The sequence below is a fragment of the Prionailurus viverrinus genome, chromosome A1, assembly GCF_022837055.1.
Source record: "Prionailurus viverrinus isolate Anna chromosome A1, UM_Priviv_1.0, whole genome shotgun sequence".
Lineage (NCBI taxonomy): Eukaryota > Metazoa > Chordata > Mammalia > Carnivora > Felidae > Prionailurus > Prionailurus viverrinus.
The window spans coordinates 196,887,180-196,914,382 of record NC_062561.1 but is presented as its reverse complement, the minus strand read 5'-3'; the positions used below and the strand labels follow the sequence as shown (position 1 = coordinate 196,914,382).

Here is a 27,203-nt window from a genome sequence, read left to right as displayed (position 1 = left end):
GAGAACACGAGCAGGGGAGGGGCAGAGGGAGAGATGGTGCAATGATCTTAAGCAGGCTCCCTGCTCAGCTCAGAACCCTAAGCGGGGCTCGATCCCACCACCCTGGGATCATGACCTGAGCCAAAATCGATAGTCAGATGCACAGTCAAGGTTCAGCCAACTGAACCACCCAGGCACCCCCTCCAGTGCACTTTATACACCCCTCCCCATTATCTCTCCTAGGATCCTACTTTCCCATCACAACACTGTCCTAACTGGTGGTTAGATCATTATTTGTGTGATTTGGGCTAATATCTGTCTCCATTGCTTGGTAAAGTAGATTCTCAGTAAATATTTGATGGATGAAACAGATGAATGAATGAATAAATTCTGCAGTTCAGAGCTTCTGTGAGTACCAATTCCCCAAGGCCTACTACTCCAGAGTCTCCCCACCTCCCATCCCCAGCCCACCTGTGGGCTGACACCCAGGAAGGGAATGGCCTTTCTAATTCTGTGATGTTGTCTGGCATGTTTGCACAGCGCCCCCTCTGCTCCCCACTCCTCCTTATTTGCCCATTTGGGCCCTTGGGTTAAAGAGAAGGCTGTCTCTGCTTCTGAAACCAGGCTGGAGCAGCTCATTTATTCATTCAGCAGGTGTTTGTCCAGTGCCCACAAAGTACCAGGCACTGTGCTAGGGGACTGGGATAAGGGCTGAGCAATACAGACCTGGTCCCAGCTTTCACAGAGCTCACGCCCTACAGAGTGGGAGCCAGACATTCATGACGCAATCACACAGATTCCGATAAATAACAACCTGTGTTAAGTGCTGTGGAACAGAGGGGAACGGGGTGCTCCAAGAGCGTCTGGTAGCCAGCAGTCCAAACCCAGGACGTTGGGTTCCAGTCCGCCATGGGCATTCTCTAGGGCCTTGGGTTGGGCTGCACGGACACTCTGTGAAATCTCTCCCCTGGGGAACAATCAGTGAGAACTTGGGTTCAAAGTGGTGGGGCCCTGCCCTGCTCCCAGCACCTCCCTTGAGAGCACTCTGCCCATGTGGCTGGAAGCTACACCATCACTTCTCAGAGCCCTTCCACTCCTTGAAGGACTCGGTCACTGAAAAGAGGAGGTTAAGGCTCTGCGAGGCCAGAGCTCTAAGTGTCCAACACCTTCCTTAAACGGATGGGGAAACTGAGGCCCAAAGAGAAGAGGCTGATCAAGGTCATACAGCAAGTGGCAAGGTGAGAATGGGGCCCCAGGCGCCCGGGCTCTCCATTCTCTGCTGCTTCCCACCCATCACACTACCTTCCAAGAATGCCCATTGAGTTTGTACAGAGGGAATCCTGTTTCAACCAGAAGCCAGGAGGCTTTCCACCTGCTTACAACCAGTAATTAGCAGGTACACAAAACTTCAGCAAGAGGCTTACGCCTACATTTAGAGGGACTTGCCTGGTGGTGTTTACTTAGTCACAAACATGGATGAGTGAGAGTACATCCAGTCACGTGCCTGCGTCGCATACCATTCTTTCATTTTTTTTTTTTTAACGTTTATTTATTTTTGAGACAGAGAGAGACAAAGCATGAACGGGGGAAGGTCAGAGAGAGGGAGACACAGAATCCGAAACAGGCTCCAGGCTCTGAGCTGTCACACAGAGCCCGACGCGGGGCTCGAACTCATGGACCGTGAGATCATGACCTGAGCTGAAGTCGGCTGCTCAACGGACTGAGCCACCCAGGCGCCCCACCATTCTTTAATTTAACAAGCATTTTCTTCAAGGAAATGTAGCTATTTGAGGCTTGAAGTGCTAGTTCTTGCTCTTTGTAGCATTGTTTCCAATAGCAAAAATGGAACCAGGTTACCTGTCCTCTCCTAAGGGAATAATAAACAGGAGAGCCAAGCCATAGAATATTATGTAGCGCTTTAAAAAGTATAAAGGTAGGTCCATATAGGGGGCCACGGAACATTGTTGAGTTCAGAAAAAAGCAAGTTTAAGAAAACTATTTGCGGTGTAAAACCATCTACAGAAAAACAAATTCACAAAACAATCCTTCGTTTCCCTGTGGATACACATATGCTTATGTCAATGCAGAAAAAGATCTAGAACACACACCCAGGCGGTAACCCCTGAGGAAAGCGGGGTTGGGGGGGTGGGGGGGTGGGGGGGAGGAGTGGGAAGGAGGGTCAAAGGGAACTTAAGCGTCACGTGGAATATTTTTTGAGAATGAATCTTATTTACATCTTTTTAGTTCAGAAAATTATTTTTTTAATGTTTATTTATTTTTGAGAGAGAGAGAGAGAGAGAGGCAGAGTGCGAGCCAGGGAGGGGCAGAGAGAGAGGGAGACACAGAATCTGAAGCAGGCTCCAGGCTCTGAACTGTCAGCACAGAGCCCGACGTGGGGCTCGAACCCACGGACCGTGAGATCATGACCTGAGCCGAAGTCAGACGCATAACCGACTAAGCCATCCAGGCGCCCCCAGAAAATTATTTTTTATAAATACCAACCTTTAGAGCAAGAGTTGACCAACGTTTTCTGCAACGGGCCAGACGGTAAATATTTTGGGCTCTGTGGGCCACGCGTCTCTGTACACAGCTGGGTGGTGGTGTAAAAGCAGCCTCAGACAGTACGTACCGGAGTGAGTGTGGCCGTTTTCCAATACTGCTTGATTCATGGACACTGAAATTTGACTTTTACATCATTTTTGTGTATCGCCAAATATGGATTTTTAGCCATTTAAAAATGAGAAGTGCCTACTTTGGTTGCGTGTACACTTGAAACTGGGACTCGTGAAGGGTTCCATATGTATATTTTTTTCAATGTGAAGCCATTCTTTGCTCAGGGCTGTGGAGAAGTGGGCTGCAGCCCACGGCTTTGGCCGTGCAAGCCCCTGCTTTAGGTCTGGTTCAGGCCTCACCCCCTCCTTGCCACACTCACCTGCTGTGTCCTCAAGTAGTCCTGTCCTTCAGGCCCTGTCATGACCCTTCTGTGACCTTCAGCGGCCCCTCCGGCTGCCTCCCAGCTCTCCCCGTCTGCCCTTGAGGACACTCCCCTCCTGGCTGCACAATTGTTTTTTTCCTGAGCAGGGCTCTGAATAGCTCCATTCACCTTGGCGGGGGGAACCCAGAGAAAGGAATTTTGTTTGGAGTCCTAGAGAAGCCAGGACTTTGATTTACCATTGAAATCAGGCCCCCTCGCTTCTCCCCCCGCCCCCCCCCCCCCCCCCCCGCCCCCATCCCTCGTCCCTGGCCACTTCCCTGCTCACATGGCCCGGCAGTCTCTCCCCTGCAGTCTCTGTGCCACATCACCTTGGCTCTGGTTCTCTGCACAATGGTCCCCCGAGCCTGCTGCTGGCTGTCCTGGTGCCTGCTCATCTGTGTCATTTCAGGTATGGACATCAATCTCGAATCTTTTTATTCCCCATGGGTCCTGAGACCCCCCCTCCTTGTCTCTGCCTTTCCCAGGAGTACCCTATTCACAGCATGGTGGGGACGGGGACAGTGAGCACTGGAACCCCTAAGCTCAGCTTATCCATGGGCTGTCTGTGCCGCCTCGGCAGGGTCTCCTCTCTGAGCTCAGCTCCCCCATCTGCACAACGACAAGGATGGACTGCGTGATCTTGCAAACCCCTTCCACACCCCTGGGTGTTACATGACCTAAGGTACGGGAAACAATCTGCACAGCTCCCGGGTGCCCGCTACTTCTCAGCTCAGATCGTTGTCATCACCCCCAGGTCCCGAGATGAGACTTGACATCTTCACGACTTTTCCTGGGTGACTTGTTGGCTTGGCAAACCCAGAAGCTGCAAAGCTAAGGATGTCTAGATGGCTCCCAGAGAGCTGCTTCCCCCACAGCCCAGCGGTGCTCATGCTGGGAGGTGGAGCCTCTCCTGAGGAAGATGTGTTTGCAGCACCCTCCTGGAGGTCCTTTGGGGCCCTGATTCTGCCAGCACAGCCCCAGCTGGTGGGGGGCACTCTAACCCAGCCCATGGTTGGATTTCAACTCCAGATCATCCAGATCAAATAGGATGCCAGACACAGAACCCAGAGATACCTCCAGCCGGCTGCTCTAACGACAGCCTATCAATGAGGGAGATCAGAGAACCAGCAGGTACCCCACACCCTCTCTTATCCTGCCCTCTGATTGGCTTGCTTCTGCTTCCTGGAAGGACTCTATCTATGGAAGTCTGGCTTTGAAAGCCTTGGCTTTACATTTGCATTTGAAAAAGTTTACTATTTGTGGTAGGCAGAAAAACAGCCTCCTGAGATGTCTGAGATGTCTCCGTCCTTATCTCCAGAACCTTACAAGGCAAAGAGGCATTAAGGCTGGAAATGGAATCAAGGTTGCGAATCAATTGACCTTAACGTAGGGAAGTGGTCCTGATTATACATTCATTCAGGTGGCCCAATGTAATCCCAAGGGGCGCCTGGGTGGCTCAGTCGGTTAAGCGTCTGACTTCGGCTCAGGTCATGATCTCACAGTTCGTGAGTTTGAGCCCCGCGTCGGGCTCTGTGCTGACAGCTCAGAGCCTGGAGCCTGCTTCACATTCTGTGTCTCCCTCTCTCTCTGCCCCTTCCCTGCTCATGCTGTGTCTCTCTCTGTCTCAAAAATAAATAAACACTAAAAAAAAATTTAAAAAAAGCCTCCTTGAAACTACAGGAGGGACTCAGAGGAAGAGGCAGGGCCACGGAGGTGCTGGCTCGAGGATGATTCCATCCAATAGTGCTGGCTTTGAAGATGGATAAATGGGGCCAATAAGCCAAGGAATCTGGGCAGCCTCTAGAAGCCAGAAAAGGCAAGGAAACAGATTTTCTAAGAGTCTGCAGGACTGCATCCTGCAGACACCTTGATTTTAGCCAGCGAGACCCACTTTAGACTTCTGACCTTCAGAATCGTAAGACGATTGATAAATTAATGGGGTTTTTAAAAAATGTTTATTTATTTTTGAGAGACAGAGATCAGGCTAGGAGAGAGACAGACAGACAGACAGACAGAGGATCCGAAGTGGGTTCTGTGCTAACAGCAGACCGCCCGATGCAGGGCTCGAACTCACAAACCATGAGATCATGATCTGAGCTGAAGTCTGAGGCTTAACCAACTGAGGCCACCCAGTCTGAGGCCACCCAGGTGCCCCTAAATTTGTGCTGTTTTAAACTACTAAGCCTGTGGTAATTTGTTACAGGGACAATAGGAAATGATACACTATTCTTGACAACAGCAATTTATTGAGCTTCTGTTATAAGCCAGGCACTGCACTCAGTGTTTCACATATATTATCTCATTTAATATGATAACAGTCCTGCAAGGCAGGTGTTTTTGTTCCCATTTCCTAAATGAAGAAAATGGGGCTCAGAGAAATTATATGACTTGGCTAAGGTCACACAGCTAGCTTGTAGTAGAGCAAAGATTCAAAGCCTAGCTCTAAACCACTGGCTCTAAAGTCCATCTTCTATGAACTCACCTAGGCTCCCCACCCCTTGTCTGGAGTGGCCTAGATAACTCCTTAGAGAATCTTTGTTTTAGATGCCAGACTGCAGTGTTCTAGGTCACCTCATTAATATACTGAGCCTAGCTGTTCTCTCTGAGGCTTAGTTTCTCAACCTGTAAAAAGGGGATGATAATGCTTGCTGGGGACACTTTTTGGGCTATAGCAAGGATTAAACCAGACAGTGACTTGGAAAAATTGTCTGTGAACTAAGTGCTCTCCCGTGTAAGAAATTCAGAATAAACCTACTGCCAAACTAGCACAACTTCCCCAAACCATTGCAGTACCCTATCCCTCCAGGGCCAGGCAAGGCCCCCAGGATATATGTCCCCACCAGGGAGGCCTTTTACATCGTTGTGAAATAATAGAAAATAAATATATTGATCTCCGCCCCTAGTTCCTGGCACAGGGCTCCTAAAACCTTTGCAATTTCCTAAGTGGTAAGAACACTAGGAACATGTTTTGTTCTAATATTTGCCCTTGACCCTGGTTCCTGACACAGAGTTCCTAAATCTGTTGGAATTTCCTGGGTGATAGGAGTGGCTTTTGTTCTAATGAGGTGACTGCCGGTGGACTCCTGGAGAGCTTCAGGGTGGGGGCTGGACACCAGAAAGATCTAGCCATGAATAGCAGCTTGGAACTTTCAGGGCCACCTCGCATCCCCCAGAAGGGGGAGAGAGAGGGTCTGGAAACTGAGGTGATGATGGATCGTGCCTCTGTGATGAAGCCTCCATAAAAACCCCCAAAGGGTGGGGTTTGGAGAGCCTCCGGGTTGCTGAACACGTGGAGGTTCTAGGAGACTGGTGCACTGGGAGGGGCCATGGAAGCTCCACGCCTCCTCCCGCACCCCTTGTCCTACAAACCCCTTCCACCTGGATGTTCATCTCTACCCTTTGTCATCCCCTTGTATAATAAACCAGTAAACATAAGTGTTCCCCTGAGTTCTGTAAGCTACGCTAGTGAATTATTGAGCCCAAGTTGGGGGGTCATGGGAACCCCAATTTATAGCCAGTCGGTCAGAAGTACAAGTGACAACCTGGGACTTGAGATTGGCATCTGAAGTGGGGGGAAGGGCAGTCTTGGGGACCTTAAGCTGGGGGGTCTGATGCTCTTTCCAGGCAAATAGTGTTAGACCTGACTTAAGTTGTGCAATACCCAGATGGTGTCTCGGAGAACTGCTTGGTGTGGAAACCCCCTCCCCCAATCTGGTGTCAGAAGTCGTGTGAGCGTAAATGACACACACACAAGAAATGTGTAGTTTTTTCTTAACAGTTGTGAAAAACAGAGGACTCAGGTTTAAACGTGGTGGTTTGGTTTCTTTCTTTATCTTGCCTTGTTTTTACCCATTGGTACCTGTGTGTGTTGATGATGGTGGTTTGGGGCCATTAAAAAAAAAAAATTGCTAAACTCCACTGGGATCTTTTCTGTTGCTGCTGTCCAAACATTATATCCACCACTTGCCCCTGTCCCCTGCTCCCCCATGATGGATGGGGTAGCCTGAGGCTTTTGGAACTGGTGAAATAACCCATCATGTGGGAGGTTTTTTAAGTTTATTTATTTATTTTGAGAAAAAGAGAGAGAGAGCGAGAGAGCACAAGCGGGTAAGTAGGCTCTGAACTGTCAGCACAGAGCCTGACGCGGGGCTCAAACTCACAAACTGTGGGATCATGACCTGAGCGGAAATCAAGAGTTGGACGCTTACCCGGCTGAGCCGCCCAGGCGCCCCTGACCGTGATGGTTTAAGAAGAGGTGTGTGATGTGTGTCAGACTGGAAGCAAGAAGACCGGTTGGGTTCCTACATCAGCAGACTAGATGAGATCTGACCAGGATTTGGACGGCGTGGTGACAGCAGTGGGCACGATGAGAGATTGTGTCTGGGAACTATCAGGACGGAGAGTAAAGAGCCTCAGAACTTGGTACGAATTGCACAGCCCTCTCTGTGTGAAGAGACAGTTGGGCGCTGGGGTAGTAGGCAGGCACAGGACATGACTGCTTCCTCTTCCACAGGGAAGAAAAGATGGATCAGTGGTAAGAGCTGAAGATAGTGGGTCTGAAAGGTCTTTTTAGCAGGGACAGCCATTCAGCCCTAAGGTATGCTGCCAGGGGTGCCTGGGTGGCTCAGTCGGTCAAGCGTTCGTTCGATTTCAGCTCAGGTCATGGTCTCGCGGTGTGTGAGTTCGCGCCCCGCGTCGGACAGCTCAGAGCCTGGAATCTGCTTCAGATTCTGTGTCTCCCCCTCTCTCTGCCCCTCCCCTGCTCATGCTCTGTCTCTCTCTGTCTCTCAATAATAAATAAATGTTAAGGGGGAGTGGGAGGGAGGGGAAAGTGGGTGATGGGCATTGAGGAGGGCACCTGTTGGGATGAGCACTGGGTGCTGTATGGAAACCAATTTGACAATAAATTTCATATTAAAATTTTTTTTTTTTTAAAAAGATATGCTGCCGGTGAAGCTACCATGGGTTCTGGAGCCAGACTGACCTGGGTCAGAGTTACAGGTCTTCCACTCCTTGGCACAGTGCCAGGGGAAAGTGAGCTTCTGTGAGCCCCAAAGCCCTCATCTGTAAAATGAGAATAATACTTTGCATTCATTAAGAGGATGAAATAAAAAAAATATATATAGACAGGGACAGGTGCTATCCCAGAAACACTGCAGGCACCATCAGTGGTAGCTCTGGAGTGGCCTACATAACTCCCTAGGGAATCTTTGTTTTTAGATGCCAGACTGCATTTATTTATTTATTATTTAATAATGCTAACTACTGAGCTCCCCATCAGTAGACGTACCTAAGTGCAGATTAAGTGACCTCTTTTGGAGCATGCTCTAGAAGGGTTTGAAATATTGGTGGCCACTTAGATAAGAAAGTGTGTGAGTTCCTCTCCATGGCTCCCCCACTCCCCGCAGTTCCATTTCGAAGGAACTCATTCTAAGGAAGCAATCTGATCAAAGGTGTGTAAGATGATTATTGCAGAACTATTTTGGCTGAGAATGCAGAAAACCCCAAATGCCCAACAATGAAGAAATGAGTCATCATACATCCCTACCATGAAATACCAAGCAAATTGTTTGGAATATTTTAGTATACATGTTTATTGACATGGAATGATAATCACAACATATTACTAAGTGAAAATGTAGGTTATTAAAAATATGTGTTATCCTGTTCCATTTTATTTTTTGACCATTTCTTCAAAATACGTGCATTAAAAACGGAAAATTGGAAAAATATGCTTTAAATACTCATGGTGGTTATCTCTGGATGGTAAGTTTTGGGGCAAATTTAACCCTGTTTCTCAGGTTTGTCTGTATTTTATCATAGAGTGAGGATTACCTTTGTAGTAGTAATAAGCATAAAGGGTAACAGAGCTCTGAGGTTCTATCAACTGCTGGGGTGAGGAGAGGACCCCATTTGCGATGAACAGTGAAGGCTGGTGACCCCAAACCCACCCTGTCTCTCCACAGCTGAAATCCAGGAACATGGCAGAACTCCCAAGGCTCAGAAAAAGAGAGCCTTCAAAGCAGCCAGCCCTGGAGACGTGAAGCCCCCAGGAGCCCCAGGTGGGAAAAAACCCAAAGCAGACCTCAGCCAGAAGACCCTGCAGATGAAGACTCCCACAGAGGCTGCAGCTCCAAGCCTCCCAGCCTCCTCCATTCTGACCCTGGTGTTAGGGAGAGGCCGCTTCCAGAAGGTGGGGGACTCTCTCAGCCTGTGGGCTGGGGATCCCCTGGAGCTTCGCTGCCAGGGCAAGGTGGTCCACTGGAGGGTGCCTGTATACCTGGAAGAGGAGGGCAAGGAACGCCTGAGGTATGCGATGGACTAGCTCCTCTGACTACAGGCATCTGAAAGAAACAGTGAGATGGGCTCACGAGACCCACCAGTTGCGGAGCGGTTTAACAGAATGAGAGCCATGGCTTCCCACAATCCGGGATGTCAATTCTGGGGGCAGCAAATGGTGCCTGCAGGGAGAAAGGTGGCAGTAGTACGGGGGACAGGCTGTCTGACCTATCTGTGCCGGAATGTTGGGCTGAGATGCCCTTATGTCAGGGACGCCGTCATAGGGGAGGCAGAAATGAAGGCAGAGTTGACCCCACCAGCATCGCTCACCCCAGGTCCAGAAGAAAATCAGGCAGAGGCTGGGACATAAAAGGGTTCAGGAGATTTGTCCGCCTTTTCTCAATTCAGCCTCTTAGGGTGAGATTTCCTGGAACCCTGCCTCCTTTAGGGGGTAGAGTCGCTTAGAGGGCATTTACTGGCCTGAAGAGCGAGACACAGGGAAGGAGCCAAGGACAACAAAGGAGTTTGGGGGATGCCGTTTGCGATGCCATTTGCGATGTAAGGACAAGGTCTGTGAGGGGTAGATGGACAATCAGAAGATGTGCATGAGGCCAGAGAGACAGGCGAGCAATCAGCAAACCCTTACAGCCTAAGTGGGGAAGGGAGAAGACTGAGTGGGCCATGTGATGAAAGCTGGGGAGGGGGACTCTCAGATGACTCCACGCTGCTCGCTAGGTGTCCCAGGCCATCCCCGTCTCCTGCCTGCCTCACCCTGGCCAAGCCCCACACCTGTCTTTCAGAATCAAGCACTTCAGCCATCACAGCCAGCTGCAGCTGGTCAACTCCACGGGCGCGGACACGGGGGAATACAGCTGCTGGGCTCAGTACTGCCAGGATGGCGAGGGCGCAGAAGGCGAGGCCCGCCAGGGAAAGACCTTCATCTTCTTCACAGGTGCCCCGGAGTCAGGTCTCCAAGAACGTCAGTCAAAATGACAAAGCTGGAACTAGCAGGCTGATCTTCAGCTGTCAGTCTTAGAAGCCCTTACCAGAGAGGAAAAAGCACCCCAGGGCAGGAATGGGCAGGGAAAGAGGGATTTGAAGTCCCCGAGACGGACCTCATATTCATGGGCGGTGGTAGAGCATCAGGAAACAACTAATCTGTGCCAAGCTCATTCGTCTCTCTCCCTCCTTCCTTCCCAGACCCAGAGGAACTCTTTGTCCCCACCGAGGATTATTATAAGGTGGTGCAGTTGCACAGCCATCAACCAGTCCTGCTTCCCTGCCAGGTGACCAACCCTCTGGCCCACGTGACACTGCATCGGGAGTTCCCCCCGGAGGAAGTCCCAGTGGATGGGATAGACATCTCCTTTGATGTGAAGAAGGGCTTCACCATCCACCGGCCCCGAGCTTCCTTGGCTGGAGCCCTCTTCTGCTTGGCGAGCCTGGGTGGCTTGAGACAAATCTCTACCAAGTACATGCTGATCTACATCAAGTGTGCGTGGGCCTAGGGCTGGGGTGGGCGGGGCGAGGGAGGATATGGGGAGAGATACCTCTTAGGGACTTCAGATTTGAGTTCTGTGGATCACGGAATGCTGAACAACCAACCAGCTTTCAAGAACACCCCACGTAGTCAACCATCTTGTCCAGACAGGCAGCCAGTCAGCCAGCCACTGATCGACACTGCATCAGTGCAGGCTTTCTGTCCATCCACTCATTCTCAATCATGTCACACTATTCCATCCATCCATCTGCCCTCAAGCCAACCATTCCATTCATCCGTCCTCCATTAGATCACCGGTTCCATCATCTACCCATCCCCTATCAATTCAAGCACCCCAGCCATTCCCCTCTGGGACCTTACTCATTCCACCCATTCATTTCATTCAATGGTTCCAACAATCAGTTCAACATGTTTGTTCCCATTTCTCTCCCATCTTCTCCATGGCAGACCCGTCATCCTCCCCCAAACCCACCATCCAAGCTTCAGCAACATCAGTCCAACTGGGAGAGAACTTCAGTGTGACCTGCACGGCTCTGGGTGAGCCAGACATTGCTGTGGACTTTACCTGGGAATATCCAGGGCAGAAGGTAAGCCGAGGGTAAGAGGAGGCTGTGTGTGTGTGTGTGTGTGTGTGTGTGCATATGTGTGCGCGCGCTGATGGTGTGTTGGGCAGGAGCATGCGGGTGAGGAATTAGGAGGAGGATCAGGAGCGATCATGACAGAGTGGAACCACTGCTTGATTGAGATTCAGAGGAACCTGACACTGCTTCTCTGTGTGACCTTGGGCAAGTAACTTCCCTTTCCTGGGCTACAGTTTCCTCATTTGTTAAATAGAGCTACTTCTCAGGCTACTGTATAAAATTCGTTCCTTTGTTAATTTATCCAATAATTACTGAGCACCCACCACAGGCCAGACACTGTGCTAAGTGCTGAGACCACAAGGATGAAGCGAAAAGAGATATGGCTTCTGCTGTCTGCAAGCTTACAGTGGCAAATGAACACGGTCATCAAGAGAATACTAAGTGCTACCCTGAGGATACGACAGGACGGATGCGATAGCACCTTAAGATAGAGTCAAGGAGTCTTCTCTGAGGTGACATTTGAGTTGAGACCAGACTGGCCCAAATCTCATGAGAACAGAGCCGAGGCAAGTGCTCAGTCCCTGTGGCCAGTGTGTGTATAATAAGAGATGAACAAAATACATTAGCAACTGTCTCCTGGGCACCTGCCGTGGGCCAGACCTTCCTAAGGGGTTGTTGGAGAGGTGATAGTGATGTTCCTTCCTCTCAGAGAACTTAGCCCCACAGCCCGCAAACATCTGGAGAGCACCTGGGTCAAAAAGCAGATCCACCAGCACTGAAAACTTCAGGAATTCTTAAAAAGCCTTCCTGGAAGAGTGGGATTTGACATGAGCCTCGGAGGGTGGGCTGGACCCAGCAAAGACAAGGTGAAGGTGAGCTCCCCAGAGGCCTTAGAAGGGAACGAATGGGGGATAATCCTCCCATTTGTCAAAAATGGAAACTGAGACCCAGCAAGCGGTAAAGAACACACTCATGGTTGGGAGACATGGCTTCGCTGTGCTAGCATTTCCTCAAACATGTTCCTTGGAATGGTAGCATACCAGAAAGTCCAGCCCCAACCTCCCAAAAAAGTGCTTTTAGGAAAACACTGCCTCTTATAACCATCGCCTGCCTCGGAGATTCAAAACTCACATGCACATGTGACAGACTCAGTGGCCGGAGTCTCCCCAGTTTAATTTTACTTGACTCAGTGTTTCTCAAACAATTTTCATAATAGAACCCCACCTCCCCTTCTCTGGGGAGGCAGCACCCATTAACAACCCCACAAAACCAGAGTGCCGCAAAACCCACATCACGGGGTGCTGCTCCCAGCCAAGTCACTTCCTGTGTCTCCTTGAGTAGGATAGGAGACCCCAGCTTCTCCCCAGGGACTTGAGAAGCCCACATTTCCCACAAAGAACCTGGCCTTTCAGGTGCTCTGATATATGTGTGTGACCTTGGGCGAGTCACTCTCCCTTTCCCTGAAGGGACACAGTACCTCTTACTTGCCTGCTGGTGCCTAAGTCAGAGATGACACCTGGGGTAGCTAATGGACAGTTATGTTTTGTCCCTGCAGCTGGGCCGACCCCCCTACGTCAGCGAGTGGGCCAGTGTCGTTCGCCAAGAGGGCCAGGTACAGCAGGAGGCAGGGAGTACCCTGCATGTGGAAGAGGCCCGGGCTGGGGACTCTGGCATCTACACCTGCAGGGCTACCAACCTTCAGGGCACGGGGACTGCCACCACCCGCGTCCGTGTAACCAGAAGCTCTCATGTGTCCCCTCACCTTCCTAGCTCTGTCCCTGGCTGCAGGCATCCTGGTGTGGAGCAGCGGGCAGAAACAGGGGTAGGTAACTGTGTGAACCTTGGTGTTGTTATGCCAAGCCGTTGTCCCCTGCAGAGCAGAAAGAGCCTTTGCACTGACCCCTGAGACTCTGCCCACCCATGACCTCTTTTAATGGCCAGCCATCACTCCAACATCGGGCCCCACTCCAAGGCTGGGCAAAGCTAGGGCCAGTGGGGTACCAGAAGTCCAGGAGGGAGTACAGAGTCACTGATGAGTCACCCAAGCCCAGACCATACTCCTCAATGATTCCTGCCACTGGCAAAGGTCCTCAGAGAGGAGCCACCTCCTCCCTGTTCCAGGAAAACACAGGGGCCAGATAAACACAATACCATTGTTTCCACGGCTTGTCTGCCCCAGTGTGAGACCATGACCACAGTTTATCTCCTTGCATCCACCATAGGTTACTTGAGGGAAACCCTGCTCCCCATGACTTGCCCCTTCTCCAGCCCGGCCCCTCTCAAAACCATGCTCTCTAAAGTGCATTCTGCAGCCTGAAGTGCTTAGGCTGGGGTAGAAAATTGGTCGCAGGAGTTTAGAAAATGCTGGACACTGCTTCCTTCTTGGAAATTTGTAGTGCACGTTACCATATTAAAGGTTCTGAGAAGTCCTGCACTTTGCAGATCTGTTTAACTGGACTGAATCTAGAGTTTCTCAAATTACTTGGCCATCGATTCTTTTCTTGGTCATGCCTATTAATGTGCAATGAATGAGTGTATCCCAGACAAGCTTTGGGAAAAGTTGCATGAAGAACTATGTGTGCACTTCTCTCCAGAGCTGTTCCCAAGGCTCCCAGATAGATACCTTGTTTTCCTATGGCTGGAGAAACAGCTCAGCACTCCTCTAGCCCTACTAGGGGAGAAATGGAGAAACAGTCGCATCTGAACTCCCAGAACTACACATGGCTAAAGACCAGACCATATCCAGGGGAATAAAGAAGGCAGTCTGGGATCTGGGATGATGGAGGAAACCTCCGTTCTACTGGATTGTCTTTTCTTCCTTGCTGGCCTGGGGCCTGGGGCTATTGCTGAGGGATCTCAGGCAAGGCCCTCTGGCTCCTGTGATCTGTTTGCTCTGCTGCTGAAGAGGGATAAGAACCGGCTTCAAGAACCAGGAGGGGAGTGTAGCCGAGAGCACTGAGTTAAAATGCTCTGTGCAGGGGAGGGGTTATCATGATGGCATCCAGATGACCTGAAGCTTCCTGAGAAGAACAGTAAACCCACGGATGGTTTGGGCTGGACAGGCATGCTGAGGTTGGTTACTCTAGCTGCCCCTCTGCACGGATGGGGAAGCTGAGGGCCACATTCCGGGGTCCTGGCGCCTGGCATTAGGGGTGGTAGAAGGAGTCAAGATAGGGAGGAGTAAGAGAGGGACCGGAAGTGAGTGGGGCAGGTAGAGGTCAGAGGAGAAAGACTAAGTCACACATCTGATCCTTCCGGAGCCTGGGGAGAAAAACAAGCACAACACGCGAAGAGCTGGATGACAGAGGAGGTCCTAGTCCTTGTTTTGGGGGCCCCACCCCCCACTTTGGTTTCCTTGTCGGTATGGGGATGAGGTCCCAGCTCTGCGTGTACCCGGGTGTCACTGAGACTGAGGGACCAGGAGGGCTGAGGAGTTGCTCTGGCTTAACCCCTGGGCTGAGCAAGAGTCCGGGACCGGGAGCAGTCGCCTGCCCCACACCATACCCAGCCCCAGCCCCAAGGGCCTCCAGTGACCCCCTTACCAGCGGCCCGCCTTTCCCTGTTGATTCCCAGGGTGCGGGCCACTTCCTTTCCGGTCCCCCAGCCCCTGGTCTGAGCCTCGCACCATCCTAGAATGGGGCACTGTAGTGACTCAAGTATCATTCGCTGGGTTCCCCTGGCTGTTTTAGAGGAGAGGTAACCTGAGGCTGAGGGAGGGCCCGACCAGAGGTGGGAACATCTCGGGGAAGGGGGGAGCTGACAAGTCAGGACCAGTGGGTTGTCACTTCTTCGTCAGATGGCCTCAGTGGCACTGGCTGCCCCTGGGAAAAGCTCGGGACTTCCCTGATTTGGACGGAGAGAGCTGGGAGGGATGGAAGGACTCCTCTTTGCTTGTTTCCTGGGCCAACTCAGGGGAAGGTGCTTCTGGGGCCTCAAAGCCCGGTGGGTGATCCTGCACGGCCCAAGCCCTCAGGGCTCCCTGGGCTCGCACCCTGGCTGCCCATCTCGCTCCTGCCCTCCGCCCCTCCTGGGCATGGAACGAGAGGCCCCCGCTGTCTTCTCTGGTAAATCCTCAAGAGGGCGCTGTGACCACAGGCGTCCTGGCCCTGCGTCCTAGCTGGCGAGGAAGGAGACCTCGGTGGGGGTGACTGAGGCCAGAGGGAAGGCGGGGGAGGCGTCGGCCCCGAGGACCCGGTACAGCAGCTCCTCCTTCTCCTGCTGGAGCTGTCGCCGCAACTGGCACTCCTTCTCCAGGGCCTCGCGGGCGAGAAGCAGGTCCTCCGAGAGCTGCCTGTGGATGGATATGGGCCGACGTCGCCAGGGGGAAGCAGCCCGACAGCGGCCGCACAGACCAACCCATTCCTCTGGGAGGCCTTCCTCGGATGGGCCGCCAGCCCGCTCCAGGGCCCCCACCGCCCTGTCGTCCTGTCCTCTGCCTGTGTGCAGGAGGCCATTCATTCGATTGGCTGACAGTGGAGCCCGGCCCTCCCAGGCAGACAGCTCCGGGTTCAGATCCGCCCCACTAGTTAGCGGTGTAACCTTGGACAAGTTATTGACTCTTGACAAATTTCAGCGTCCTCATGGGTACAATGGGACTGATCATAGGAGCACCCAGCTCTTCGAGTAATTATGACGATTAGGTGAGACCATATGTAAAGTATTCAATGAATTATGTCTGACCCATGAGGCAGGCTCTCATTTGCTAAGCCTTTCGAACGAGTTCATTCATTCATGTACATTCATTCATTCATTAGGTCACCTCAGCTAGAAATTTCCTGTCCTCTCTTCCTGTATTGGGCTTTGCCGTGGAGCCTGCTCAGCCAGGATGGGGACAGATAGCAGTCAGGGCACTGAGACAGGTTTCTAGGCAGAGCTGGGTCCCTTGGGATTCTTGACTCCCATTTTCTTGACATTCCCCAGAAAGGCCTGGGCCTACCTGCCAATCCATTCCCCAGGCTTCTCAGAGACCCTCCTCAGTAGAGATTTTGGCCAAAAGGGTGGGGGTGGGAGGAGAGGGGGCAGGGAGGCAGCTACCTTGACATAACCATCTGGTTGCGGCCCCGGACATGCAGCTCCTCATTCTCCTGCTGCAAAGTGGTGATTTTTTCCTCCAACATCAGATTTTTTTCTTTCTGCAACACATCAGAAGGAGCTCAGAAAGCCACCCGACTCACATGGCACAGTGTGTTTCGTCACCTCCCTCTTATCTGTGGTCACTGAAAACACCGACTCATTCTGGACTAGATGTTACATTTCGTGAGGCAACAAGATTACTTAAAAAAAAGTATGTAACTAAGGAGGGGACACAGGGCTGCCAACTTTCGATTTTGCCACATGAGATGTAGGAAAAGAACACAGCCACTCCCACGTAACATTTCCATCAGTTCATAAGAGAATGGATATTTTTGGTTCTCCCAAAGTCAGAAGGATATGATCTATATAAATAAAATTACGTGTGTCTGTTATACTATTCCACAAGCGTGGTTGAACAGAATTCCCAGGGACTCTCTGAGACGGGCCTGATTAGAATGTAGGCTGTGTGGTACACGCGGGTGGGGAGACTCCTTCCAGAGCAACATCACCTCTGTTTGGACTCAGCCCCGGGTTCCCAAGGCCTCCCTTCTCCTGGAGACAAAGCCATCTGTGTGCCCAACGCCCACCACTCCCCAGGCCTGTCCTCGCTCACTGTGGCCTCCTACGTCGGTCCGATTTTTCAGCCTCGGCTTCTTCCCCGGCCCCTGCCTGACAGGGGATATCTGCCAGCCCCTCCTGATTAGCCAGGTTACCTGCCCGGGTGTCACCCACGCTAGAGAAACATGAATAGTCAAGAAAAGCACGGAGGCCCTATGAGAAGGAGCCACTGCTTGACCCGGACTGGCCACAGACAGGCCACAGCCGTTCCCAGGGCCAGCATGGAAGGCAGGTCAAAGCTGGGGTGGACCAGGCTGGAGCCTCCTCAAACTGCCTTCCCTCCACACACTTTACAGAGGAAATGCCCGGAAAACAGAAGCCCGAGGTGTATCTTCCCAGCACCCCCCTTCCAGTCACACACCACTGTTTCCATGAGGATCAGCCGCTTGTCCAGCTCATGGATACGCTCGTTCTTCATCTCGATGACAAAGTGTAAGCTCTCCAGTTCCTGCTCCCAGAACTGGTTGGGGCTTCCGTAATCCTAGATGGGGACACGGAGTGATCTCACCAGACCAGCAGGGAGAGAGGGGCAGGGGCTACCTGCCTCTTCCCCACTGTGCCTCCCAATCACTGTTTGCCTCTCACATGCCGCCTCCTTCTCTTGGCTCACGGTAAGTACTTACTACGCGTGATCTCATTCTAGCCTAATGACGCCCTTGGAGGAAGGCCCCACTACCACCCCAGCTGAGGAACCGCAGCGCCGATCGGGTAAGTCACTCACGCTAAGTGGTAGGTCAGCTCTTTGTACCTCGTTCCTCCTGAATCCAGAACCTAAGCATTTTACCATCCCCCCTGTGCTCTAAGTCTTTCTTTCCCCACAGTGACACGGGGACCCTGTTTCTTCCAGGCTCAGGTCTGAGCCCTGGCCTTGAGGAAGGCCTGGCCTTTCCTGCTGCCCAGACCCTGACCTCCCTGGAGATTCAAGAAGGAAAAGTATTCTCTGCCACCCACCTGGATGTGCTTCTTATAGTCTCGGCTCAGAATGGACTCTTCTACCCTCTTCATCTTGGCCTGGAAGACCTCCAGCTGTGAGGACAGTCCATCAATGGTCTCCTGGAGAAGGGAGCGGGAGGGAGGTCAAAGCCTGGTTCATAAAGGCTGAAGGTGGACTTCTGTGCATCCCGGAAAGGGGTCAGTTTAGGATTCTTCCATCTATCTTCACTCTGTCCTACCCAACAATGCAGGCTTGGTTTGCTTCAACCGTTGCCTGAAACACGCCAGCCCTATCTCTCGTCATAGAGCCTTAATGGCTTCCCATGCCCTTGGGGACAATGTCCCGGTGTTTGAGGCTGGTGCTAACTTGGCATTCAAAGCCCAACCATACCAGGCTCTGCACTTTCCCAGTCTTCCCTCTTGCTGCTCCTGCGGCCAGGCATCACACCAGTCCTTCTGCTGCTGGGTACATTCCTGCCTCCTACTCTCCCTTGTCAGGAGTATCCTGCACCCCAACCTTGCCCATTACCTTCAGGGTAGAGCAGGGCTTCGATATGGCCCCCAGGCCCCACAGTTTGGCCCTGGCCTCCTGTCCAACCTCAGCTCTCTCCCACTCATACCCTTCACCCCAGGCATCTTGGACTTCTTTCAGTTCTACACGTACTCCGTATTTCCCTCTCCTCTCCAAGTCTTTAAGCACAGTTTTGTTTTGTTTTCTGCCTAGGGCATCCTTCTTACCCTTCTTCATTTGAAGAATTCCAACCCATCCTTCAGGTTCCAGCTAAGATTTCATCCCTCTGGGAAGTGCCTGACCTGACAAATTGGCTCAGACACCTTCCTTCCTGCTTCCACCCGCCAGCCCAGTCACACTGTGGTGCCCGGTCCATGAGGTCTCTAAGATCCTCCAACAGTCCTTCGAAAAGCAGGCCAACCCTAATCTCAGAGCGAGTCCTCTTGAGCTGATAGCCCAGTCGCCACATGGAGGGGCTGGATACACGGAAGACACTCGTCCCTGTCCCTCACACTTAAGTGGAGGCCGTGCTGTTTTCCCGCAGGCCCTCCCCTCCCCTGGCAGAGTCTGCCATGGCCCAGCTCTTCTCACCTGCAGGGCTGCCTTGGCCTCCTGGAAGGAGTGGGTGAGGGCTTCCTTCTCCTGCTCATGTGAGGCCCGGAGGACTGCAGGGAAAGGAGACCTCTGTGAGCTCAGACACCCTATAGCTTTCTGGCAGGCGCCATGAGGGCGGGAGAACCCGTGTGATTAGCAGGGCCCCCCAGGGGCCGGGGGTCTGGGGACGGTCTTATTCAATCTTTGTTTACTGGGCTTACAGCTGTGCCAGAAATATAGGAGATATTTAACAAAAGCTCATAGAAATGGAAAGAAATTATATCCTCGGAGGAACCGTGAACCCTACCAGATTGTGGGGCCACCCACGCCTCACTGAGACCAAGACCCCAAAGATCCTGCAGCGACCTTGTTCATTTTGTTCACCACGCCACGGACCGTGCACAGAGCCAATGTTTTGCAAGCTGGGTTACCCAAACTTTGAAACCGTTAAATCATCACTCATCAAACCACTGGCACAAAACTGCAGTCAGTACCTTTCGTCCGGGGCCGGGAAATCTACCTTGCCCTGATTCTGCTTCTTCACAAGTGAGAAACCTTGCGAATATCACCTCGAATACCTAAAAGTCCCATTGCTTCAACTGTGAAGTGAGTTGTCACTAAGGGATGGCTGAAGGATGGCATGAGAAAAGGACACTCAAGGGCTTTCCCTTGATTGATTCCCCCCAATCAATATAGTTTTATTTATTTATTTATTTATTTATTTATTTATTTATTTATTTAGAGAGTGGCATGCGTGTGTGAGCAGTCGTGTGAGGAGCAGAGAAAGAGAGGAGAGAGAACCCCAAGCAGGCCCGGTGTGGTCAGCAGGAGGTCCGGTGCAGAGCGTGACCTCATGGTTCACGAGATTGTGACCTGAGCTGGTCTCAAGAGTTGGACTTGGTCAGACTAAGCCACCCAGGTGCCCCAGTATAGTTGTATTTATTATCCCTCCTCCTTTGTAGAGCTCCTTATGGAAAATTCTACCCTTGTCTCCGCTGAAAGAAGACAACTGAGAAGTGACCAACCAGTGGGCGGGATGGGAAATAGGACAGAGAGGACAGGGAAAAAAGAGCTTCATACGACCAAAGGCCCAGGTATACATGGGCCTGCGTCACAGTGGGCAGTGACACACACACAAAAACAGTGTTCAGTGACATAAATGTGTCAGAGCTGTCAAAATGGAAAAGGTCAGCTGTTTGAAACCTACAGGCTAACTTTTTCCAAATCACGGGCCTAATTTGTTAATTTGCCTATTAAGACGGGTTCTGGGGGCGCCTGGGTGGCTCAGTCGGTTAAGCGTCCGACTTCGGCTCAGGTCACAATCTCGGGGTCCGTGAGTTCGAGCCCTGCGTCGGGCTCTGGGCTGATGGCTTGGAGCCTGGAGCCTGCTTCCGATTCTGTGTCTCCCTCTCTCTCTGTCCCTCCCCCATTCATGCTCTGTCTCTCTCTGTCTCAAAAAAAAAAACAAAAACAAAAACAAAAAAAACCCCCAAAAACCTTAAAAAAAAAAAGACGGGTTCTGATTCCAGGTAAGATGGAAAATGTAAACTCCATATAGTTTGTCCCACTGAATGTAGCTATGAAACCTAGACAGACTGAATAGAGTAGTTATTTGCAGACTGCGAAAGGTAAATGGTAGCAGGCAGAGGGGGAAGAAGACCAGAATTCAAAGTACCATGGAACCAATAGTCTGAAACAAGAGTCAGAATTGTATGTATTCATATCATTTCAGAATATAATACAAAATTACTCAGCATACGAATCCAAACGGCAAAAGCAGGAAAATCTTAACTTGGCTGAGGAAAGATATTCAGCAGATGTCAACACTGTGATGCTACAGATGTTGGAATTATTAACAGAGACTTTAAGGCACCCGATACAAAAATGCTTCATGATCTGGGTGCCTGGGTGGCTCAGCTGGTTGGTCGTCCGTCTTCAGCTCAGGTATGATCCCACGGTCCGTGAGTTCAAGCCCCGTGTCGGGCTCTGTGCTGACAGCTCAGAGCCTGGAGCCTGCTTTGGATTCTGTGTCTCCCTCTCTCTCTGCCCCTCCCCCTCTCACACTCTGTCTCTCTCTCACTCTCAAAAATAAATAAACATTAAAAAAAATTTTTTTTAATATAAAAAAATGCTTCATGAAGTAAGGGTGAATACTCTTGAAAAGCATGGAAAGATAGAAAGCCTGAGCAAACACATAGAAGCTATTAAAAAGAACCAAAAGGAAATTTTAGAACTAAAAAATGTGATAAATGAAATTCAAAAATTTCCTGGGTGGGCTCAGTAGCAGAACAGAGATGACATAGGTAAAAGCCAGTGACCTTGAATATAGATCAATAGAGATTATCTAGTCTGAACAATAGAGAGATAAAACGATTGGAAAACAATGAACAAAGCCTCAGGGACCCATAACACAATCCGGAAACGTCTAACATTCGTGCATCAGAGTCTCAGAAAGAGAAGAGAGAGAGCGTAGTACACAAACTGTGTTTGAAGAAAGGATGGTTTGAGTGCTTCCCACATGTGTCAAAATGTAAACCTACAGATTGAAGACGCTCCCTGAGCCCCAAAGAAAGCAAACTGAAAGTAATCCACACCCAGGCACATCATTTTTGAAAACTAATAACCAAGAAAAAATCTGGAACAGAAGCAGAGAAAAACAGTGCATTACTTAGAGAAAGCAACAGGGAGAATGACCGTGGATTTCTTATCAGAAACCTTGGAGAGGAGAAAAAGTAAGAACGTAAATAAGAAATAAAAATGGCTGAAATAAAAGAACGGTGAATCGAGAATCTGATAGCCAGTGAAAATATCCTCAGGAAAGAAGGTGAAATAAAGACATTCTCAGATGAAAAAATGCTAAAATAATTCCTCACCTGCAGACCTTCTAAAAGAATCGCTTAAGGAAATGCTTCAGACAGAAAGCAAATGATACCAGAGGAAAACTTGAAACTTCAGGACTATAGGAAGAGCAACCAAACTGGTAAACGCCTGGGTAATATTCTTCTTCCTCTTCTTCCTTGTGCTCTTTAAACTACTATTGGTGGTAAATCAATGTAAACAGTGTAACATTATCTGATGGGGGATTCAGTGTATGCAGATGTAATACCTAAGACAAACACAACAAAAAGGAGAGAGGATTGGGACTTACGCAATAGTAAACTTTCTGCATTCCACTCGACATGGCAAAATATTAATTCTGGGGCCACCTGGGTGGCTCAGTCGATTAAGCGTTTGACTTCTGCTCAAGTCATGGTCTCATGCTTCGTGGGTTCAAGCCCTGCGTCCGGCTCTGTGCTGACAGCTCAGAGCCTAGAGCCTGCTTTGGATTCTGTCTCCCTCTCTCTGCCCTTCCCCTGCCTGTGCTCTGTCTGTCTGTCTCTCAAAAATAAATAAAAATTAAAAATTTTTAAAATATTAATTCTAAGTTGTCTCTTAAGTATTTTGTAATTCTTAGAGCAAAGAATTAAAAAAAAAGAACTATACAGGAGATATAATTAAAAGACCATAGACAACTTAACGTGGAATACTAAAAACATTCGAATACTCCAAAATAAAGCAGGGAAAGGAAAGTAGAGGATAAAAACAGAACAACCAGAAAACAAATACAAAAATGACAACCTAAATCCAACCATATCAATAACAACACTAAACTAAATAATCTAAACATCCTAAATAAAAGATAGGGATTGTCAGAATGGATCTTAAAAAAAAAATACCCCCAACTATCAGCTATTTAAAAGAAACCCACTTTAAATATATGTCATAGGTAGATTAAAAGTAAAAAGGTAGAAAAAGCAATATTAATCAAAGGAAAGTTGCGGTGGCTGTATTCATTTCAGATGAAGTGCACGTAAGAATAAGGAATATTACAGGGATGAGGAAGGTCATTACATAATGATAAAGAGGTCAATTCTCCAGGAAGGCATAGTAATCCTAACTGTTTATATACATAACAAAGGAGCTTTGAAATATATGAAGCAAAAACTAACAGAACTGAAATGAGCAACAAAGACACAATTATAGTTGGAGACTTCTATGCTCTTCAGTATTCATTAGAAAAAAGAAGCATAAAATCAGTAACAATATAGAAGAACTGAACACTGTCAACACGCTGATTTAATTAATTTATAAACTACAACCTGACAGTAGCAGAATACACATTTATTCAAGTGCACATGAAACATTCACAAGATAGACCATATCCCGAGTCATAAAACAAACCTTAACAAATTATCAAATGAGCAAAATACAAACCATATTTGATCATATTTCTCTGACCATAATGAAAACAAACTGGAAATCAGTCACAGAAAGAGAACTATAAATCTCTAAACACTTATGAGTGTTTGATGAGCCAAAGAGGAAGTCTCAAGGAAAACCAGAAGATATTTTGAATTGAACAAAAATAAAAACACAAAACATCAATCTGTGGGATGCAGATAATTCAGTGCTTGGGGTGGGGGGTGATTTATAGCACTAAAGCCTTATGTTAGAAAAGGAGAAAGGTCTCAAATCAATAATCTAGGCTTTTAGTTTAAGATACCATAAAAAGAAGAGCTAAGTATAAAGAAAAAAAAAAGGAGAAGGAAGGAAATAAACAGAAATCAATGAAATTGAAAATAGGGGGAAGAAATCAATGAACCCAAAAGCTGGTTTCTGGAAAGGATTAATAAAATTGATAAACCTTAAGCAAGACTGACAAAGAAAAAAGAGAATACACAACTACCAATATCAAGAAATTAAGAGGGAATACCACCAAAGACACAGAAGATATTTAAAATAATAGTAAGAGACCACTACGAGCAATTCCAGGCATATAAACTCGACAACTTAAATGAAATGTACCAATTCCCGAAAAAACTACAAACTACCAAAATTTACCCAAGGTAAAATGCATAACCTGGGCATTCCTATTACTGCTAAAGAATTTTAATTTGTACTTAAATACTTTCTGGATAATGAATGTGTGAGAACAGATGATTTCATTCACAAATTCGACTGAACATTTAAAAATTATATAATACCAATTCTATATAATTTCTTCCATAAATGGAAGAAAATGGGACATATCTCAACTCATTCTATTAGGCAAGTCATACTTTAAAAGTTCAACTGGGCAGATGGTACAGAACAATTGCCCTCATGTACACAGACACAAACATCTTCAGTAAAATATTAGCAAATCAAATTCAGCAACATATAAAAAAGGGTAATAATAGCAGCACGACCAAGTAGGGCTTATGCCAGGAAGGCAAGGCTAGTTCAATATTTGAAACTCAAATCAGGGGCACCTGGGTGGCTCAGCTGGTTAAAGTGTCTGACTCCTGATTTCGGCTCACAGTTGTGAGATTGAGATTCTCTCTCTCTCTCTCTCTCTCTCTCTCTCTCTCTGCCCCTCCCCCCACTCACATGTGTGTGCACTCGTAAAAGGAAGGAAGGAAGGAAGGAAGGAAGGAAGGAAAGAAGGAAGGGAGAAAGAAAGAAAGAAGGAAGGAAGGAAAGAAAGGAAAGAAAGAAAGAAAGAAAGAAGAAAAGAAAGAAAGAAACTCAAATCAATGTAATCCACCATATTAACAGTCCAAAGAAGAAAAATCACACCATTATAGGGGTCATAGATCTAAATGTAAAATTTAAAACCATACAAATTTTGGAAGACAACATAGAAGATCTTTGTTACCTGGGGTTTGGCATAGAATTTTTAGGATACAACACCAAAAGCATAATCAATACAAGAAAAAAAAATTGGAATTCATCAAAATTAAAAGCTTTGCTTTGTAACATACATTGTTTAGAAAATGAAAAAAAAACAACAAACAAAACAGGGGTACCTAGGTGGCTCAGTCGGTTAAGCATCCAACTTCGGCTCAGGTCATGATCTCACAGTTCATGAGTTCAAGCCCCGCATTGGACTCTGTGCTGACAGCTCAGAGCTTGGAGCCTGCTTCAGATTCTGTGTCTCCCTCTCTCTGCCCCTCCCCTGCTCACACTCTGTCTTGCTCTCTTTCTCAAAAACAAATAATAAAAACATTAAAAATAAATAAAAAATAAAATAAAGAAAACTTCAAGATATACACAGAATGTTAAAAAACAAAAAACACCACTTGTTTCTCCCAGTTATCTGTATACCACACCCCAAATAAATAGAATCCTGTATTTCCCCTCCCACTATGCTTTTGTTCATTCATTTAATACACATGTATGTACCACCTTATATAAGCCAAGTGATTTAGAAATAACTAAGAAAGAATTCTGACTGATGGGAAGAATTCAAGATAGGCAGTCCCTTCTCCTCTGGGGTTTTTACAACAGTAACATTTTCTTATCAACCTATCTATTATGCTAAAAAATAGTATCAAAGCAATGCACAGACAGCAAAGCTGCTTTCCCACAATAGCATCATGAGGTGGGGAAGGTACACTGTAGAGATACAGAAAATGAATTGAGATTCAAGGTAGATTCTAGAGATGTAGAAACTGAACTGAAGTTGAGTGACAGGCCCAGTATCACACAGCACATTGGAATTAAAACATAACTCTTCAAATTCCCAGGGTGAGGGCTTCAATTCCATTTCAAAACATTTTGTGCTAATGTTGCAATATGTTTCAAGAATCTTAAAAGTTCAGACCTCTGTTCTAGTTATTCCATTTCTGGGAATCTAAGGACATAACATGAAATGTCTGCACAGATTTATGCAAAAGACTTTTGGTGCAGTGTTACTTACAGTAGTTAAAATCTAGATGTCTAGACTCACGGGAAATAAGGAAAACCATGTATGCAGTGGTCTAACCTTTATAAACGTTTAGAAGCAGCATGATTATTTGGAAACATGTTGGAAACAATGTCAAATGGAAAGAACAGGATCTTAACATTTTACATACAAAATAATCCTAACTGTATTTTTTAATGTTTTATTTATTTTTGAGACAGAGAGCATGAGCAGGGCAGGGGCAGAGAAAGAGAGAGACACAGAATCCAAAGCAGGCTCAAGGCTCTGAGCTGTCAGCACAGAGCCCAATGTGGAGCTCAAACCCACAAACTGTGAGATCATGACCTGAGCCGAAGTCAAACGCTTAACTGACTGAGCCACCCAGGCACCCCAATATCAGTGCATAGCCTGATGCAGGGCTTGAAGTCACAAACGGTGAGACCATGACCTCAGCCAAGGTCAAGACTCAGAGGCTTAACCGACTACGCCACCCAGGCGCCCCCTAACTGTATTTTAAAAGAGAGTTCTGGGGAAAGATCATGCAAATACTGATGAATAAAAGAAACACCAGTATAGCATTTTCTAGGTCTGTTTCAATAGCGTCAAAAATACACGCAACCTTCGCCAAAGAAGATACACAAGTGGTCAAAAAGCACATGTAAAGATGCTCAGCAAAACTAGGCATTAGGGAAATGCAAATCAAAACCGCAATGAGATACCACTCCACGCCTCACTAGGACAGCAATAATAACAACAGCAACAACAATGGAAAATAGCAAGTGTGGGCGAGGATGTGGTGCAATTGGAACCCTTGTGCACTGCTGGCGGGAATGCAAAGTGGTGCAGCTGCTGTGGAAAACAGGTTGGCGGTTTCTCAAAAAGTTAAGCATAGATGTGCTGTATGACCCAGCAACTCTACTTCTGGACAGACGTACACCCAGGGAAACCGAAAGCAGGTGTACAAGCAGGTGCGTCTGCTAGTGGCACAAGGCACAGTGGCCAAAGGGTGTCCAACCAATGAATGGATAACAAAATGTGGTGTGTCCAGGCCAATGATAATAGAATATTATTCAGCCATAAAAAGGAAGGGAGTAGCTTTTAAAATGGGAGGGAAAAAAAGAAATGTAGTGCAAATGTAATGTGCACCATGGATGCACCCGGAGACATTATGCTGGGTGAAGAAAGCCAGACACGGGGGTCGCAGATGGTATGATTCCATTTATTGAGCATCCAGAATGGACAAAACCCATGACCGGAGAGTGGCTCAGTGGCTGCGAGTGGATCAGGGGCTAGGAGGTTGGGGAGGTGCAGGGAGTGACTGCTTCGTGGGTATGAGATTTACTTTTAGGGTAACGGGATGGAACGGGATGGGGTGATGGTTGCTGGGCACTGTGAAGGTACTAAATGTCACTAATGGTAAGTCTTGTATGTATTTTACTCATATATATATATAT

At 48.4% G+C, this 27,203-nt stretch overlaps 2 protein-coding genes across 2 annotated transcripts in view; one reads left to right on the top strand and one right to left on the bottom strand.

Moving 5' to 3' along the window:
• The first annotated feature begins 3,304 nt into the window (after positions 1-3,304).
• LOC125164683 (platelet-derived growth factor receptor-like protein) lies at positions 3,305-13,545 on the top strand. The gene is made up of 7 exons (XM_047857533.1): positions 3,305-3,362; positions 8,920-9,262; positions 10,033-10,184; positions 10,433-10,726; positions 11,181-11,320; positions 12,870-13,046; positions 13,537-13,545. Exons 1-7 carry the CDS (start codon positions 3,305-3,307, stop codon positions 13,543-13,545), a joined length of 1,173 nt encoding a protein of 390 aa, XP_047713489.1.
• The window catches only part of CCDC69 (coiled-coil domain containing 69), a 37,759-nt gene continuing 19,078 nt past the window's right edge, over positions 8,523-27,203 (bottom strand). The window contains exons 5-10 of the mRNA XM_047852688.1: positions 19,041-19,114; positions 17,957-18,058; positions 17,367-17,486; positions 16,349-16,446; positions 9,334-15,605; positions 8,523-9,233 (exon numbers count right to left, since the gene is read on the bottom strand). Of these exons, the coding sequence (XP_047708644.1) occupies positions 15,428-15,605; positions 16,349-16,446; positions 17,367-17,486; positions 17,957-18,058; positions 19,041-19,114 (572 nt within the window). The 3' untranslated portion in view covers positions 8,523-9,233; positions 9,334-15,427. The remainder of the gene's footprint in view (positions 9,234-9,333; positions 15,606-16,348; positions 16,447-17,366; positions 17,487-17,956; positions 18,059-19,040; positions 19,115-27,203) is intronic.